The sequence below is a fragment of the Delphinapterus leucas genome, chromosome 6, assembly GCF_059928025.1.
Source record: "Delphinapterus leucas isolate spDelLeu-1000000601 "Yukka" chromosome 6, BTC_Dleu_Yukka2, whole genome shotgun sequence".
Classification (NCBI taxonomy): domain Eukaryota; kingdom Metazoa; phylum Chordata; class Mammalia; order Artiodactyla; family Monodontidae; genus Delphinapterus; species Delphinapterus leucas.
Genome location: NC_143134.1, coordinates 105,606,603 through 105,622,781, shown reverse-complemented (window position 1 = coordinate 105,622,781; position 16,179 = coordinate 105,606,603). Strand labels below are relative to the sequence as shown.

At 52.8% G+C, this 16,179-nt stretch overlaps 1 protein-coding gene across 4 annotated transcripts in view; it reads left to right on the top strand.

Moving 5' to 3' along the window:
• The window catches only part of WHRN (whirlin), an 88,528-nt gene that overhangs the window by 17,854 nt on the left and 54,495 nt on the right, over window positions 1–16,179 (top strand). For all 4 annotated transcript variants that reach the window (XM_022578938.2, XM_022578937.2, XM_022578936.2 and 1 more), the window contains exon 2: window positions 6,422–6,640. In XM_022578938.2, the coding sequence (XP_022434646.1) occupies window positions 6,422–6,640 (219 nt within the window). The remainder of the gene's footprint in view (window positions 1–6,421; window positions 6,641–16,179) is intronic.

Sequence of the window (16,179 nt, the reverse complement as noted above, 5' to 3'; positions counted from 1 at the left end):
TTCAGAGCTGCAGCTCTTAACCATTCCCTCTTCTGCTTCTCTCTCCGAATTCCACGTGTGTCTGAGGTGTGTATGCTCACGTGAGTGTGCAGAAGCATGGAATGGTGACCCAGGGCTGCCTGAGCCCCAGGCTAGTGTACTGCTCTTTCTGTGGCCTCATTTGAACAAATTCCTGGCGGCTGCCTGGCATCTCGAAAGCCCAGTGAATATCTTGAATGAATGAGCAAATGAATGAATGCGAAAGTAAGTGAAGGAGAAGGAACAGGGGGAGGGTATAAAGAAAACAGAACATGCATTGTGCCTTAAGGACCTTGTCTTGTAGTCTTAGAGACAGAATGTATGAAGGTGATGCAGAGGCTATAGTATAGATGGCAACAAAAACATACAAGTGTGCTGGGTGCTCTCCGAGAAGGGGAGTCACTCACTATCTAGGAAGGCTTCCTGGAGGTGGTGGGAAAGGGGCTGAGTGTCAAAGGCGGGGCTGATATGAGGAAGTGTGGATTAAAGGAAAGAAGGTCGTTTCTGAAGAGGAGGAAAGTTGGGAGGGAGGGGCTAGAGTTGCTCATGTATTTGTATTCATGTAGATGGGAGGTTTAGAGAATTTCTAGGGCTTTTGTTTGGGAGAAGAAGCTGGCAGACTTAGGAAGGGAATTCATGTGCATTTAGTACCTACTCTGTGCTATGTATTATATAGGTAGTTTACATTATCTTAATAATCCTTACAACAGTTGCATTTTAAATGCAGAAACAGGCACAGAGAGGTTAAGTTATTTGCTCTGTGCCACACAGCAGGTCAACCTCAGAGCCAGGATTGGTGCCCAGTGAGTCTGAACCCAAAGCCCAACTAGGCAAGGTGGGGTCAGGAAGAGCAGGGTAGCACATCCTTCCCTCTCTGCCCCATCACTAACCTGGGTCTTAGACCAGCTCCCCTTCCTGAGTTTGAGTGATCTGTTCCCCAGAAGAGAAAACCTTGCCCTGAAATAAGCTGGATGACTCACCATTATATGTCCTTACTCGAGACTTTTCTGAAACACTTCTTTTGTACCTGCCCCTCCAGACAATAGTCTAATGGTCTTGTGACCTTGTGCTTGCACTTTGGTGCATGTTTTTGAACACAGGAGCATGTGTGCATCTGCCGTGCTAACACCCCGCCCCCCAGTCCCTTCACATTGTAGCCGTCTCCAGTCTATTTCTCAGTCCTCTGCTGAGCAGAGAATTCTATCGCCTGGACTGTGATTTTGGGGTGTCAGAGTCAGCTCTGAAGAGATGGGTGAGGCAGATTTGCTTCCTGAGAGCATTAATCCAAGTAGCAAGTTATTAAGTTTGAAGACATACACATACAGTTTACAGTTCTACAATCATAGCACGCAGTCTGAGTAGTCATCTGGTGATGGGTCGTATCTTAGCCATGCCATCTGCCGGGTCAGATCGAGATTTCCGTGATCTGACCTGGCGGAATGCTGGTTAAGCCCCTCGGTCAAGTTTCATCAGTACATGTGATAACACGCAGGGGAGCAGAGGACTCTGGTGACGGCTCTTGCTTGCCGTGGACTTTCCCTAGATCTCATGGGATTTTTTTAGCCTTAGCTCATTGGATTCTTAAGTATCAGGCACTGTGCTAATAGGGTTCCTCTACCTAAAGAGAGAGTAGAAAAGGGATCTTCATTTTACAGGAGGGAAACAGATGAACAGAGAGGTTTGGTAACTTGTGTGAGGTGGCACAGCTTATAAGCAGTTGATTCAGGAGACTGGCTGATTCTGCAGGTTGCTGCAGCAGGAGAGGGGTGTGGTTGACAGTCACCCACAGTCACAGGCAGAGCATGCAGGCTGCTTTAAGGTACCTTTTGGATGTGATTTACCACACATAAACAGCTGCCTACAAAGAGCAGGCTTCCCTGATTGTGCAGCGGTTGAGAGTCCGCCTGCCGATGCAGGGGACACGGGTTCGTACCCCGGTCCAGGAAGATCCCACATGCCGCGGAGCAGCTGGGCCCGTGAGCCATGGCCGCTGAGCCTGTGCGTCCGGAGCCTGTGCTCCGCAATGGGAGAGGCCGCAACAGTGAGAGGCCCGTGTACCGAAAAAAAAAAAAAAAAAAAAAAGAGCAGGGAAACACAGTTGTAGTCCCACTGGAGTGTGTCCCCATCCAGTCCTCAGGTCCCTTTGAAGGTCCCTCTGGTGCCCATGATTGTGCCAAGTTGGGGTGTGCCTCCTGCAACACCCGAGATGCTCCATCTGCTCTCCTGGTGTTTTCTTAAACCCTTTTGGTCCCTCCCAATTGATATGGAACCTCAGAGCCTCCAGGTTCAAGATCTGGTTCAGGGACCTGATAGCAACTTCTTTTCTTCTAAATACAGCAATGAACCAGAGGACATTGAAGTTTAACTTGGGGCAGGACCTTAGCAATGAGAGATTCCAACCTGTTCATTGCCAGTTGGCAAAACCGAGGCCCAGCAAGAGGAGGACGTAGCCCGCAACCACCCAGCAGGACAGGGGCACAACAGGGACATGCCTGGGTCTCGGTTTCACAGCCAGAGTTCCTTCTACTTTGCCCTACTGCGTAGGGCTGCTTGCTCCTGAGGCTCGCCAGTGAGAGAAGCCACCAGTTCTGTGAAATGAATGGCCTGGGCACCTAACCACACTATCCTCCAGATGGCCTGAGCCTCGGGGATCAAGGTAGCAATGGTGAGTAAGTGTGGAAGGCAGGTGGAAGGGTCGTCAGGGCAAGAAAGCACCAGCCAGCTCTTTTTAGGAATTAACCCCTCCGTTCAGTGACCCCTTTTAAAATAAGCAAGTGGTTGTTTGTAAAAAAAGGAGACAAGAAGGCAATGAGAAAGTAGAAACTGAATACCTAGACCATCCCCTCCTCACCTTGCCCGCGTGACACACAAGGTTTAGTCAAAGCACAGTGGATGGAGGCCTTCCCTCCGGGTTCTAATGGCCACGGCACCAAGACCATATTCCCAGAGCCTGCTTGGATGTGGAAAGTGCTGTCTCAGGAATCTCGTTTCTCCTTCAGTTTTGCCAGGGAGATAAAGACGGACGACGACACAGTGGCTGATGATACTCGTGCTCTCCAAGCCCCAAGGAAAGCCTATATTTACCCCCCAAAGAGCCAATGTCAGAGGTTCCAGAACGGTCTAGGCTTGAGTGGCCGTCAGATTTCCTGGTCCCACAGGCTTGTGATGGGCAAACTGAGGTGCAGAGGCGAAGAGGCTTGTCCAGGGCTGGCCTCCTGTGTCTGGGCTGTACCCTCTCAGTCCCTTCCCATCTCGGGTTGCCAGTGTCCCCTTCTGTACCACACTGGGGACGGGCAGCACTTGGGAGAGTCAGTGACCTCCCGGGCCCTCTCCGGCGCCAGCTCTCCGTGGCGTTCTCATCAATGTCATTAACATCCTCTCCGTTCTCAAGGTTGCTGCTTGCCTATTTATAGAACTGACCAAGAGAATGCCACTACTGCCAGCCATACAGAATACAAATCATGCACTGTGCGTTGGTTTTGATTCTCTCAAGACACCTCTTTTCTTTTTTTTAACTCCTTGGACAATGCTTATCTACACCTGGTTTCCCTTCTCAATGCGGACACTCCTGGGAGGAGAGGCAAGTGGGCTCTGCTACCTGCTGATCCCCCACTGTGTGCAGAGGCCCGGCCCTCAAGCACACTGTTTCATTTAACCCACGCAGTCCTGAGAGGTGGGCATTGTCTGCATCCCACGTGTGCTGCTTTCAGAGAGGAAGCAGCCGGCCCCAGGGCTCCTGACCTACAAGTGACAGAAGCGACTTAAATCCAAATCCACAATGTCCATTCTTTCCACTTGCCTTCCCCGTTCCTAATTCCAGCACAGCCTTCTGGATCAGATGAGGAAGGTGGCTGCAGGATGATGCCTGTGCATGCTATGGTTCCTTTGGAGGCCATATATGTGCTTTCTCATCCAGTCAGGACAACCAGGTTTTTCTGAGGACCTACTGTGTGCCTGATGGAACCTTGTCTCTCTCCAGGCTGTAGGTGCCATGAGGATATGCCCACTTTGCTCTCTCCAGGCCCAGCACACAGTAGGATGGGTCAGCCCTTGTTGATGAGTGATGGGGCTCAGACTCACCGTCTGTCCAGGGAAGGGAGCAAAGAAGAGGCAGGCCAGTTGGAGCAGCATCAGAGCTGCAGCAGTGCCTTCACGGAGGAGGGAGCAGGGGGCAGGGCAGAGGGTCGGGAAGACTGGTCAGAGGCTGCAGTGGCTTCTGTGGGTGGTGTTCATGCCCTGAGTTCTGGCAGAAGCCCACTTGGTCTACGGCTTCCTCCATCCTGCATCTAAAACTTCACAGAGGCTTTATTTTCCCAACTGTTCTGTCAGGGAAGTCCCAGGGAATGTGAAAAGAACACTGTACAATCTTTCTCTGCTCATCTTCTCAGAAATCTATTTCACAGGGCTTCCCTGGTGGCGCAGTGGTTGAGAGTCTGCCTGCGGATGCAGGGGACACGGGTTCGTGCCCCGGTCCGGGAAGATCCCACATGCCGCGGAGTGGCTGAGCCCGTGAGCCATGGCCGCTGAGCCTGCGCGTCCGGAGCCTGTGCTCCGCAACGGGAGAGGCCACAGCAGTGAGAGGCCCGCGTACCGCCAAAAAAAAAAAGAAATCTATTTCACAAGCAGGATTTTGGAGAGCTGCCGTCCTCTCGTTATCCCTCCACCCGGGACTGGCATTAAGCTGTGGAATCGAGGGTCACTCGAGCTTGCCCGTCCTCCTCTGGAAGAGGTTCAGATGTCAGAATGTCCAGTCCTGTGGCCCAGTGTCCTTGTCTGGCAGCCCCGCCCAGCCAGGGCTCCCCACTGTCTTTGAAAGCCCCACCCTTGACCCCTTTTGTCTGCCAAGAGAACTGGGGGGTCAGTAGAACGCAGTGCTCCATGGATTCAGAGAGCTAAGTGCCTCCCCACCCTTTTATGTATGTTGCTGTTTTCTAGCATTGAACGCAATATACCTTCATTCCGGAACATTTGGAAAATATTGAGAAACAGGAAGGACAAAATAATAATCACCCAGAATTCTGCCACCCCGAGAGAAACACTGCTGGCATCTTGGCACGTTACTCCTCAGTTTCATTTTTTTTTCCTGTGTAATTTTTCTCTTAACATAACTGAGACCACACTGTAAGACAGGATTTATATCCTTCTGACCGCACTTAACATTAAAATGTATCACACATCTGTGGCCTTACAAATACTTTGTAATGATTGTAAAATGCGATTTTAATGGCAGCGTGAATTTTCCCACGTGCAGGTGCTATCTATCATTGGCTCAGGAGTCCCAGGTTTAGGGGTTTGTTTGCTGTTAATCCCAGTGCTAAGTGACCATCTCCCTGAATAAAGGGCTTCATGTCAGTACAGGTGCATCATGGGAAAGCAGCATGGCCGCTCCCAGGGCTCAGAGTTTGGGTTCACCTCTCCCTGTGGCTGTTCCATCCCCACACTAGAAAGTGTTGAGTCAAGGTGGTATGCACACTCAAAATTAGTTGCTGTACGAGAGGAACCCCCTACTAGCTGTGCAGGCAGGTTATTTCCCTTGTTTCCTTCCACTAAATCATGGAATCCCTCTCCCACTAAATTGGATTCCACGAGGATCTCAGGAGATAAAGCAGGTACAGAGCCGAGGGTTTCATACATACAGGCCCTTTATCATTGTTAAGCTACCATTAGTATCGGTATTTTTTCTCTCTTGACTCTCTTGTCTAGTAATTTATCGGGGTTACCGAGGCCACCCCCAGTTTCCGTAAGGGCTCACGGGTTCAGCATATGATTGAGCTTGTGGCTAAGATTTGTTACAGCAAAAGGATACACAGCCCAGTGAGCACAGGAGCAGCAGGCGAGGCAGTCTGCCGGAAACCAGGCAGAAGCGTCTGAGTCCTCTCTCTGCAGTCACACAGGATGGGCTTGACTCCTCCCACACTGAGTTGTAACAACGCGCGTGAAACGTTGTCTACCAGGGGTGCTCATTAGAGACTCAGCACCAGAGGTAGGCACCTCCGTCTGTACCCACATCCCACACCCCCACGTGGTTTGCACAAGTAATCCAGGCACGGCAAGCTGCCCTTATTAGTTAGGGAATGGTGGGGACGCTCAGAATCCAAGTTCCCAGAGGCCCGCCCAGCAGGCCCTCGTAAGGATGCAGTTGTAGGCCTGCTCTGTTAACTCCATTCTGCACAGGTATGCTGAGAGGTCCTATTCCATGTGTTTGGACTACTTCAAGATGGGGGCCGGAGTGGGGTGAGACAGGTGTTCTCATTTCCATAGGACAAAATTGAGGGCTAGTAAAGGGAAGACATTTACGAGCTGGTCGCCTACTCCATGTACGGGGGCCTGAGAGGAAGCAAGTTCTGGATAATCCCTCACCGTCCCCTTTCCTGCCAACTTGTGTCTCTCTCTCTCTCTCTAGGCTCTCAAGGGCTCCAAGAAGCTGGTGCTGTCGGTGTACTCAACGGGGCGCATCCCTGGCGGCTACGTCACCAACCATATCTACACCTGGGTAGACCCCCAAGGCCGCAGCATCTCTCCGCCCTCGGGCCTGCCCCAGCCCCATGGCAGTACCCTACGGCAGCACGAGGGTGACCGGAGGAGCACCCTACACCTCCTGCAAGGCGGGGATGAGAAAAAGGTGAGCCTCTGGGCCTTGGCCTCGCCGGGCCTCTTGGAGGTGGAGGGCTGGGAATGGGGGCCTGGCCATCAAGACCACATTCTCCTTGCCAAGCCCAGAATAGGGAAGTTTCTTAGAGGCGGGAAGAAGGGGGTTGGGCTGTAGGGGCTCTGGCCTTCGTCTCTCCCTCAAGTCCCAACTGAAGGGTCTTCTTTTCGTTTTAACCTATGCACCACTTTTCGTAATTCACACACAGCTGCTGCAACGAGAGCCCGAATACCGTGGTTTAAAGCCCCTCACATAGCAGAGTAAAGGGGACCATCTAGGCTGACGGGGCAGCTCTGCTCTCCGTCTGCCATCCTCAGGGATACTGCCCCCTTCCGGTTGAAGCCTAGTCCCCCTGTAGCCCCTAGAGTGGAAAGAGGAAGAGAGAGAGCTCGGATGATTTACGCTAGAGATGATTTAACTTCTCAGTGGTCCAGACCCAGGCCATGGCCACACGCAGCTGCCAGGACTCCAGGCTCCACAGGGCGCCTTTTGCAGTGTGGGCCTCAGGTTGTAAGGAAGAGAAACCAGAAACCGGTCCTGGTCACCTTCCACAAAGTCAGAATTTACTGGAAGGCTGTGGGCAGCCCCAGAACTGAAGCTGAGGGACTCAGGGTGCAGTCTCCAGGAAGAAAGGGATCCCCATGGTTTCTGTTGTCTGCATCCTTCCCCTCAAGATTCACATTCCTGGGAGGGAGCACCTGATTGGCTGGCGGGGAGGTGCCCTTTGATTGACAGAAACACCAAGACTGTGGCCGGTGGAGGAGGGGTTGTAGCCCAAAGCACCATGGGGTGTTGTAACCTGAAGAAGACGGCCAGGGGCATCAATAGATGCCCCCTGCAGAGCTTCCTCCCCGAGACCATGACTGTTTCTTTAGAAAGGACCGAGAGATGGTCCCCCTGATGTTTAAGGTTCACTCCGGGTGCTGTTTGCATTGCACCCTGTGGTTGCTCCTGGGACCAAGAAAGTCATTCCTGTAAGCATGACTTTGGTGTGACCATGACCATGGTCAAAGCATGACCATGACTTTGGTCTCTGGTGTTTTAAGACCTTGACACAGCTTGGGGCTCTGAGCCAACCGCCTTCCCTCTGGAGACTCTTTCTCAGCTCTCTTTTCCTGTCCATAAGACCGTAACATTCATTTAATGTGTTTCGTGTTCTTTGCTCAAATGTCGATATGCAGGAAGTGGCAGAGATGGCGGGGGCTTCTGTGCCAGGCAAGAGGCAGTGGGGTAGCCAGTTCGTACACACCGTCAGAGCCTGCCTGGGCTTCTTCAAGGTGGCCAGGGTTGCAGAGGTGGGCTCATATCCCCTTCCCCGCCTGGCCATCTTGAGAAAGCGGCACAGCCTGTGGCATTGAGCCGTTTTCAAGGCCAGCCTTCCAGGGTGGGTAGTGAACTTTATCTTTTTCTCAAGCTCTTCCCTGTATAGGGCATGGACTTAGAATAGTAAGAGCTCACCATGTGCTGGCTCTGTGCTTACAGCATCTCACTGAATCCTCGTGGCTTCCCCATGGGGTAGGTGTCCTTATGCACATTTTACAGATGCAAAATCCGACATTCCGGGGGCACTGCGGCAACTAGGACGCATTGAGCGAGTCAGCCCACACTTAGTGAGCACCTATGCCCGACGCTGTTATGGGAGGTGGGAATGGAGAAATGAACAAGAGGCATGAAGCCTTGCTCTGGGGAAGCTTCCAGTGAGTTTGGAAGTCATAGGAGGCATGAGACAAAAATTCAGAAATGAGCATAAATAAGCAAGATAATTAAGGTGGTGAAGATTGATGGAAGGAAATAAAATCAGGAAGTGGGTTAGAGAGTGATGGGGAGGGAGGCTCTGCTTCAGATGAGGTGGGCGGGGAAAACCTCTCTGAGGAGATGACTTCTGAGCAGAGACTGAGAGAGGAAGATGGAGCCGCCACGTACCGTTCTGAGCACTGAAAATGCCAGGCAGCAAGGACAGCATGTACAAAGGCCCTGAGGTGGGAATGAGCATGGCATCTTCAAGTCTTAGAGAGAAGGACCCTGCCACTGGAATTGAGTGGGTGGGAGGATTGGGAGGGTGTAAGGTGCCCTCGGGGAGTCTTAGAGTAACGTATATAGGAATGTAGAGGGCAAAGGCTAAGGGAATCATGCTCCAGGGAGGACCCAGATACCTCAGGAGGCAAGAAATACCCTGAACCACACCAGAGAAGCCTCCACAGATTTTATAGTTCCAGGCTGAAGCTTCTACATGCCCCGACCCCGTTCCTCCTTTTGCTGACACAACATGGAGCCCCTGTTTTCCTGTTGAGGAAGGGCATGGGGGAAATGTCTCTGGAGCCCTCTCTTCTGTCCCCCTGGCCTGACTCTCTTCTCTCCAGCAGCCTGGTCTCAGCTAATATTCCACATAGCCACGACCAGACTCCCAGACTTCCCGTGCCAAACTTCCAAAATCCTAACCTCAACCCCAGTGGGAACACACCTTCTAGGGAAATGAGTTCTCAGGGCAATAGTGATGTAAAAATCACATGTAGCAAAATTACCCTTGAAAACCTCCTAAGCTGTCCACTGAAGCTGGTTCTGGTTTTGCAGCCCTTGCTAGGAATGCCCTTCTCCACACTGAAGTGTGAGAACCACCCCATGAGGCTGAAGGAAGGAACAGAAGGGAAGGACACAGGTAGCGCCTCTGGGAATCAAGCCTGTCTGCTCTCAAGTCACCATCACATCGTCAGAGGCGAATAGGGTGCAGAGTTGTTCAGTGTTCCAGCTTCCCATTCTGGGCTAACCCCCAGCCTCTGTATGAAAAAACTGGAACAGATCTGTTGTGGGAGTTAGATAGTATGGGATCAGCGTGGCAGGGAGAGTAAGACACTGGAACCAGGCTGCCTGGGTTCAAGTCCTGGCTCCACCACTTGCCAGCTGTGTGATCTTGGATAAGTTACATAACCTCTCTGAGCCTGAATCTCCTCTTCTATAACATGGAGACAGTGGTAGGGCCTCCTCTCCCCACCCTGTGTAAGGCTCTTGGTTCTGGGCCCTGGTACGCCCAAAGTGCCTGGGTCAGTGCCTGGCACAGTGGAGGTGCTCAGTAAGTATTTATTACATGAAAGACTGAATTAAAATGCAGGGCTCAAAGTCCCCTACTGCCCCCTGCCAGGGTCACTGGCCCATGAGCAAGCGAGCAAGGCTCAGTGGTTCCTCGGTCCCAAGGCCCCGCTCCGGGCTGAGCAGGCAGACCCCCTGCAGCAGCGGCTTCTCCCCCAAGCTCATGCCTTCAGCAGCCGCAGAGATAAGGAGGGGCCTGCCCCTTAGCTCAGGCTGGGGCCCAGCTGGGAATGGAAGGCGAGCAGCCTTTGGGACCGGCTCTGAAGAAAAACCTACAGTTCTCCTGTGTTTCTCCTTTACCATCACACTCACAGCGCTTCTGACACCAGATGTGGGGGTGGGGGGTGGGGTTTCCCACCAAGCAATTCTCTGTGACACCAGCTGGATGTCTTACAATTTAACTCAATTCTGACACTGTCTACCTGGAGAGAGTGTCCAGTCCCACAGGTTAAGGACTCAGTCCCATGAAACAACCCCCTACCTGTCCCCACTTCAGATACCAGTTGCAAGTCCAGGTTATCAACTGTGCTTCCGACTGATCGGCTGTAACTCAGAGGTTCCCCTGACCCCGTCTTAGCTTTGATTAATTTGCTAAAGTGACTCACAGAACTCAGGAAAACAGTTTACTTACTGTGCACCAGTTTATTATAAAAGGATACGGTAAAGGATACAGATGAACATCCAGATGGAAGGGATGTGTAGGGCAGGTTATGTGGGAAGGGGCGCAGAGCTTCCATGCCCCCTCCAGGTACACCACTCTCCCTGTACCTCCACCTGTTCACTGACCCAGAAGCTCTCTGAACCCCATACTATTGGGATTTTTATGGAGCCTTCATCATGTAGGCATGATCAATTTTTTAAAATTTTATTTATTTTTTTTGGCCTCGACGGGTCTTAGTCGCGGCACGCGGGATCTTCAATGTGGTGCGCGGACTCTTCATTGTGGCACGTGGGCTTCTCTCTAGTTGTGGTGTGCGGGTTTTCTCTCTCTAGTTGAGGCACTCAAGCTCAGTAGTTGTGGCACGCAGGCTTAGTTGCTACCCACGACATGTGGGATCTTAGTTGCTACCTGCGGCATGTGGGATCCCTGACCCGGGATCGAACCCGCGTCCCCTGCGTTGCAAGGTGGATTCCTTACCACTGGACCACCAGGGAAGTCCCATGCACGATCAGTTATTTAACTCCACTTCCAGCCCCTCTTCCCTCTCCGGAGAAATTGGGGTGGGGCTGAAAATCCCAAGCTTCTAATCATGGCTTGGTCTTTCTGGGGACCAGCCACCCTCCAGGAGCCCAATCAGAGTTGCCTCTTTAGAACAGCAGATACGCTTAGTGCTCTTATCACCTAGGAATTTACAAAGGTTTCAGGAGCTCAGTGCCAGGAACGAAGACAAAGACAAAATATATATTTCTTAGTATAAATCACAGTATCGCACCTGGTATCAGAACTCCCTGACTGTGTGACCTTGGGTGAGTCACTTAACCTTGGGTGAGTCACTTAAGCTTCCCTAGCCATGGTTTGGGGATGGTCATAGCAGCCATATGGGGCTGTTTCAAGAATCAATAAACCATGTGCACAGAGGATAGTGCCTGGGGCATAGTAATTCATTGCAGTAACAACCATCATTTATCCACTTCCTAGGTGCTAGGTACCTTTCATATCATTTTTATCCCCAAATGTTTATTGATGTCATCTCCTGAGGTTGCTCATGCTGCTTCCTGGACAGGGTTGGGGTTCTAGAGGAAGATGGGAAGGGGGATGGCAGTGCTCGTGCCGGGCAAGCTGTGCAACTCTCATTTCACCGATGGGGAAACTGAAGATCAGAAAAGCAACAGGCCCTGCCCCAGGGTTGCCCAGGAGTAAAGGGTAGAACCAGGATGCGAACTCAAGCCTGTGGGAGGCAGTGCAGTGAGCTGATTAAATGCCTGGGCTCTGCCAGCTGTTTGACCTTGGCCGTGTCATTTCACCTCTCTGGCCTCACTTTCCTCACCTGGAACATGGGTATAATAAGAGAAACCATAGAGGAGGAAAGAGGACTCAACGAAGTAAGGCACGTAAAGTGCCGAGCACAGTGCCTGGGATCTAGGAAGGACTCAATACGTTTAGTAACCGGTTGATTTAGGGAGTTATCATTATATTTTTATTATTGGTGGGAATGGTATTCTTTCACTGTGCCAGGCTGCCTCTCACAGCTTAGTGCCCTTTCCCATAGGTGAGTTTTGTTTCCTGCCAAGTGCTGGTGGAGTTTCCAGCAGGTGATTGAAGCAGATACCCTGCTGTTGGTAGGTCTGTTATTACAGTCCTGGGGTGAAGACTCCGTTTTATTCCCATGTGAAGGATTTATGGGGAAGTGACTGGCAGGCAGTGGGGCTTGTTTTCATCTTTAGTATTCAAAGGCGGGGACCACAGCCGTCTGTGTGCTCCTGGGTTCCTGTCTGCTCTCTCCCCCCAGAATCTTCATGTCCCGGAGCTGGAGAGGCCAGGTGGGGGTGGGAATGGGGGAGGGACTGACCCACGCCACCAAGTGAACTGGGCTGGAGCCTTGGTGTGAGGCCCCCAGGCCAGGCCTGGCTTGTTCCATGCCCCAGCACAGCCTGCAGGAAGGGTCCATCCGGGTTTGAGGCGGGCGCTGCCACTCTGTCCTCAGCCAGCCTCACTGACGTCCCCCAGGTGTGAAGCTCGCCTTCCCTCACCCCACCAGCATCGTAAGGCACACACTTCATCTTAAAGGAGCTCCAGAACTTGGCCTTCTCTGCTGCTAGCCCTCCCCAGTAGCCTTCCTAAAATCCGAATCTGAGCCTTTTCTCTCCTGCTTGAAGCCCAGGCTTGTTGACCTCGCTCACTGCCCCACACAGGCTAGTGCCATACCTTCCTTCCCTGCCACTCTCCCACCAAACAGAACCCTGCAGTGATCCCAGGGGGCCTTTCTCTGTCATTTTTCTGAGCTTTTGCACACGTTCTTGCCCTCCCCTTGCCCTGGTTGACCCCCTCGGCCTTCAGGGCTTGGGGGTCATACTTCTGGGATGCTCTGCCTGTGGTCGGGCTCCCAGGAATGGACTCTGAGACCAAGATTTCCCTGAAAGAGGAATGTGCCTGTGGTAGACAGAATAATGATGCCCCAAAGACGTCTACCTCCTAATCTCTGGAGCCTGTGAACAGGTCACTTTACATGCAAAGGGACTTTCCAGGTGTGATTAAGATGAGGATCTTGAGATACAGACATTATCCTGGATTATGTGGATGGACCCAATGTGATCACAAGTGTCCTTAGAAGAAGGCAGGAGTGTCAGAGTCAGGAAAAGGTGGTGTGATGCCAGGAGCAGAGAGAGAGAGAGAGATCGGAAGATGCTACACTGCTGGCTTTGAAGTTGAAGGATGGGGCCATGAGCCCAAGAATGCAGGTGGCCTCTAGAAGCTAGAAAAGGCAAGAAAATGGGTTCTCCCCAAGAACCTCTAGAAGGAATGCAGTCCTGTTGACCCACTGTAGACTTTTGACCTCCAGAGCTTTGAGATAATAAATCTGTGTTGTTTTAAGCCCCTAAATCCATGGTCATTTATTACAGCAGCAATGCGATGCCCCGGGAACTCCACCAGAAAAGGCATGAGGAATACAGGACTGGGCGGAGGGAGGAGTAGGCTGTGATACCATCTCTGCAGAGGCCTTGGCTGGTCCCAAGGGAGCTCTGGAGCTGGGGGTGACTTGCAAGGTTGTCCTGAATTGAGGCAGGGGTCAGGCTTTCGCTCGTCTGCATCAACTAGTCATTGGATGGGAGCTGCTCCAGGGAGGCTGTGACCGTAGGTGAGGCAGGTCCTGGCAGGCACTCAGCTGTGAGCCATCAACAGCCAATACTCCAGCTCAGGGGTTCCTCTGAGGACAGGGACCCAGTTAGATTCTCCCCTGAATCAGTGTCCAGTGCGGAGTTGGGGTTTGGTTTGCACTGGATGGAATACCAGCACTGGCTCACATGCGCACGGCCTGTCCCTGGTCTAAGAAGCGGCCCATGTTCATTCTCTCGCATGAAGAAGGCTTCCTCATTCTTTCCAGATCATACCTGCCCAAGCTCAGCGCCATGGCTTGCCCAAGAGGGACATTTTGAAGATGATAATGATAGCTGACGCTGTGCGAGTGCTCCAAGTAGATACACCCGTTCATCACTCACAACAACCCAGTAAAGTTGCTGTGATTGTTATCCCCATTTTATAGATGAGAAAACTGAGGCACAGAGAGGTGAAGTAACTTGCCCAGTGTTACACACCTAGCGAGTGTCATTGCCGGGATTAAACTTCCACAGTCTGGCTTCAGAGTCTACACAGGCAGCCACCACACTGTCACCTCCCAAACACACAGGCCTGGATGTGATGAGGGACCAGGGTGAACCAGGGTGCACCTCGGTCACCTCAAACCTATCCCAGCCCTGGAGCTGCATTGGGGAAGGGAGGGGGCTAGGAAGTTGTTCCCAAGTCCGACTTCAAGCGTCCCCAGAGCCTGCTGTTCCCAGAACTCTGACATTTCTGGGTGACTGCTCACAAGTCCCCCTGAGGCTTCTGTGGGCCTCACGGATGCTCTCTCCTTATAATGTGGCCATGGTGTCTGATGAGGGGATGGGGGGCTGGCTCTAGACTAAAGGGGCTGGGGCCACTCCACTGGGCGGCACGGCCTGGCACTCTCCCACAGGGATGGGCCTCCCTGACATGCTGCGGAGTCTACAGTCTTAGAACCAAACCATGTAGAGTCGTTCTGTGTGTAGGGCTCTCTCCCGACAGTGGCCTGCCAGCCAGTAGGTGTCAGCTGCGGCTCTGTGGCCTTGTCTGGTTTTGTCCTGTGCAAAGTAGCACCAACAGTGGCTAGCCTTTATTGAGCGTTTACTGTGGGCCAGAGACTAGCCTACATTTGTCTCTCAGTTTGATCCTCTCCCTGGTAATCTTAAAAGGCAGACACTATTTTCATCCTCATTTTCTAGGTGAGGAGGCTGAGGCACAGAGAAGTGAAGTAACATGCCCAAGGTCACACAGCCGGGCCCCCACTGGTCAGTTTGGACTTGAGTCAGTCCTCTTCAGCACCACCCCGCTGACCTCTGGCGGTGGGAGGGGGTCGAAGAAGGGAGATAATAAATGTAAAAAGCTTCTTCTGGTGGCTGGTGCAGAGCCCCTGATAACTCTTAGATGAATGACTTTTCGGAAGTAGAAAGCTAGTTGGATGGCTTCCCTGACACCATGACATTTGCCCTCCCCTGATGCCCGCCGGGACCTCCACCCCTTCCTCTCCTGCGGGTGGTCACACTGTGCTGTCTTTAGGCCCCTCACATGTCACTGGGTCTTAACTTGTTGCGGGATGTTTTCTGTCCTTTTGGGGTAGGTTCCAGCTGTTCTGGCCACTTCTTTTTGTAAGTTCCCCTTTCAGACGCAAGGCACACCTAACCTGCATGTTCCTGCATAGATTCTGAGGCTTCCTGAATCTGCCCCAGCCTCTCCTGCCCAGTCACCCACCTCCCCGGCCCCCATCCCACCCCCGGCGCTCCCTGCTCTGGCCACAGTGCCTCACTTCTCCGGTCCTGTGCGACGTGTGCTCCCCTCCTGCTGTCCCATGACCCTGAATGCCCGTCTTGCCCTTGCCCTCCCCTTGCCTGGCTGACTCCTGCCCACCCTCCAATCTCATCAGAGACGTCACTTTCTCCAGGAAGCCCCTCCCCACTCATCCCCCCACCTCCAGGCGGGACCATTTTTCCTCCTCTGCACCCACACTGCCCGCAAGTCACCCCATCCGGCTCTGATCACGCGGTACCGTGAAGGTTTGTTTACTGGTCTCTCTGCCCCTCAGGACTCTGAGCCCTTGGGAGCAGGCCTGTGTCTGGGTCATCTCCACATCCCCTGGCCTGGCACTGGGTCTGCCCTTAGTGGGCGCTCCCTGTGTCTGTGGAATGAAGGGCTGCTGAAGCGACACTGCCGTGGCCTCTCAGGATGGATGGCAGAGCAGGAGACCCCTGGGGAGGCAGGAGACCCCTGGGGTGGCAGGTGGTGGGGCCCTGCACCTGGACTTAGCCTTGATCCGAAGGTGGGAGGGTAGGAGGTGAGGGAGCTGGGTGGAGGGTCCGCAGCCTGACGGGTACTCCCTGACTGAAGGGCGTGTAGTCAAGGGCAGCCAGTGGAGGCCTAGAGAGCCTGTGGCCGCCATGCTGTGAGGAACACATGAAAACCTGGAGTGTCTAGAGTGTTACCGCCAGAGGGGTCCCTGGAGGTCCTCTCCTCAGCGCCTTCCTTTTACCGCACTTGTACCTGTGACCCACGGAGGGGAGAAGGGCTTCCCCAAGTCACCCAGCAAACCAGGGACAGAGCTGGGGAAGAAACTGGAATGTTCCAGGAGATCTTGCAGGCCCGAATAGGTGTGCCCGTCAGAGTATGGGGGGGGGTGTCTTTAGCCTGCCGCCCCCCA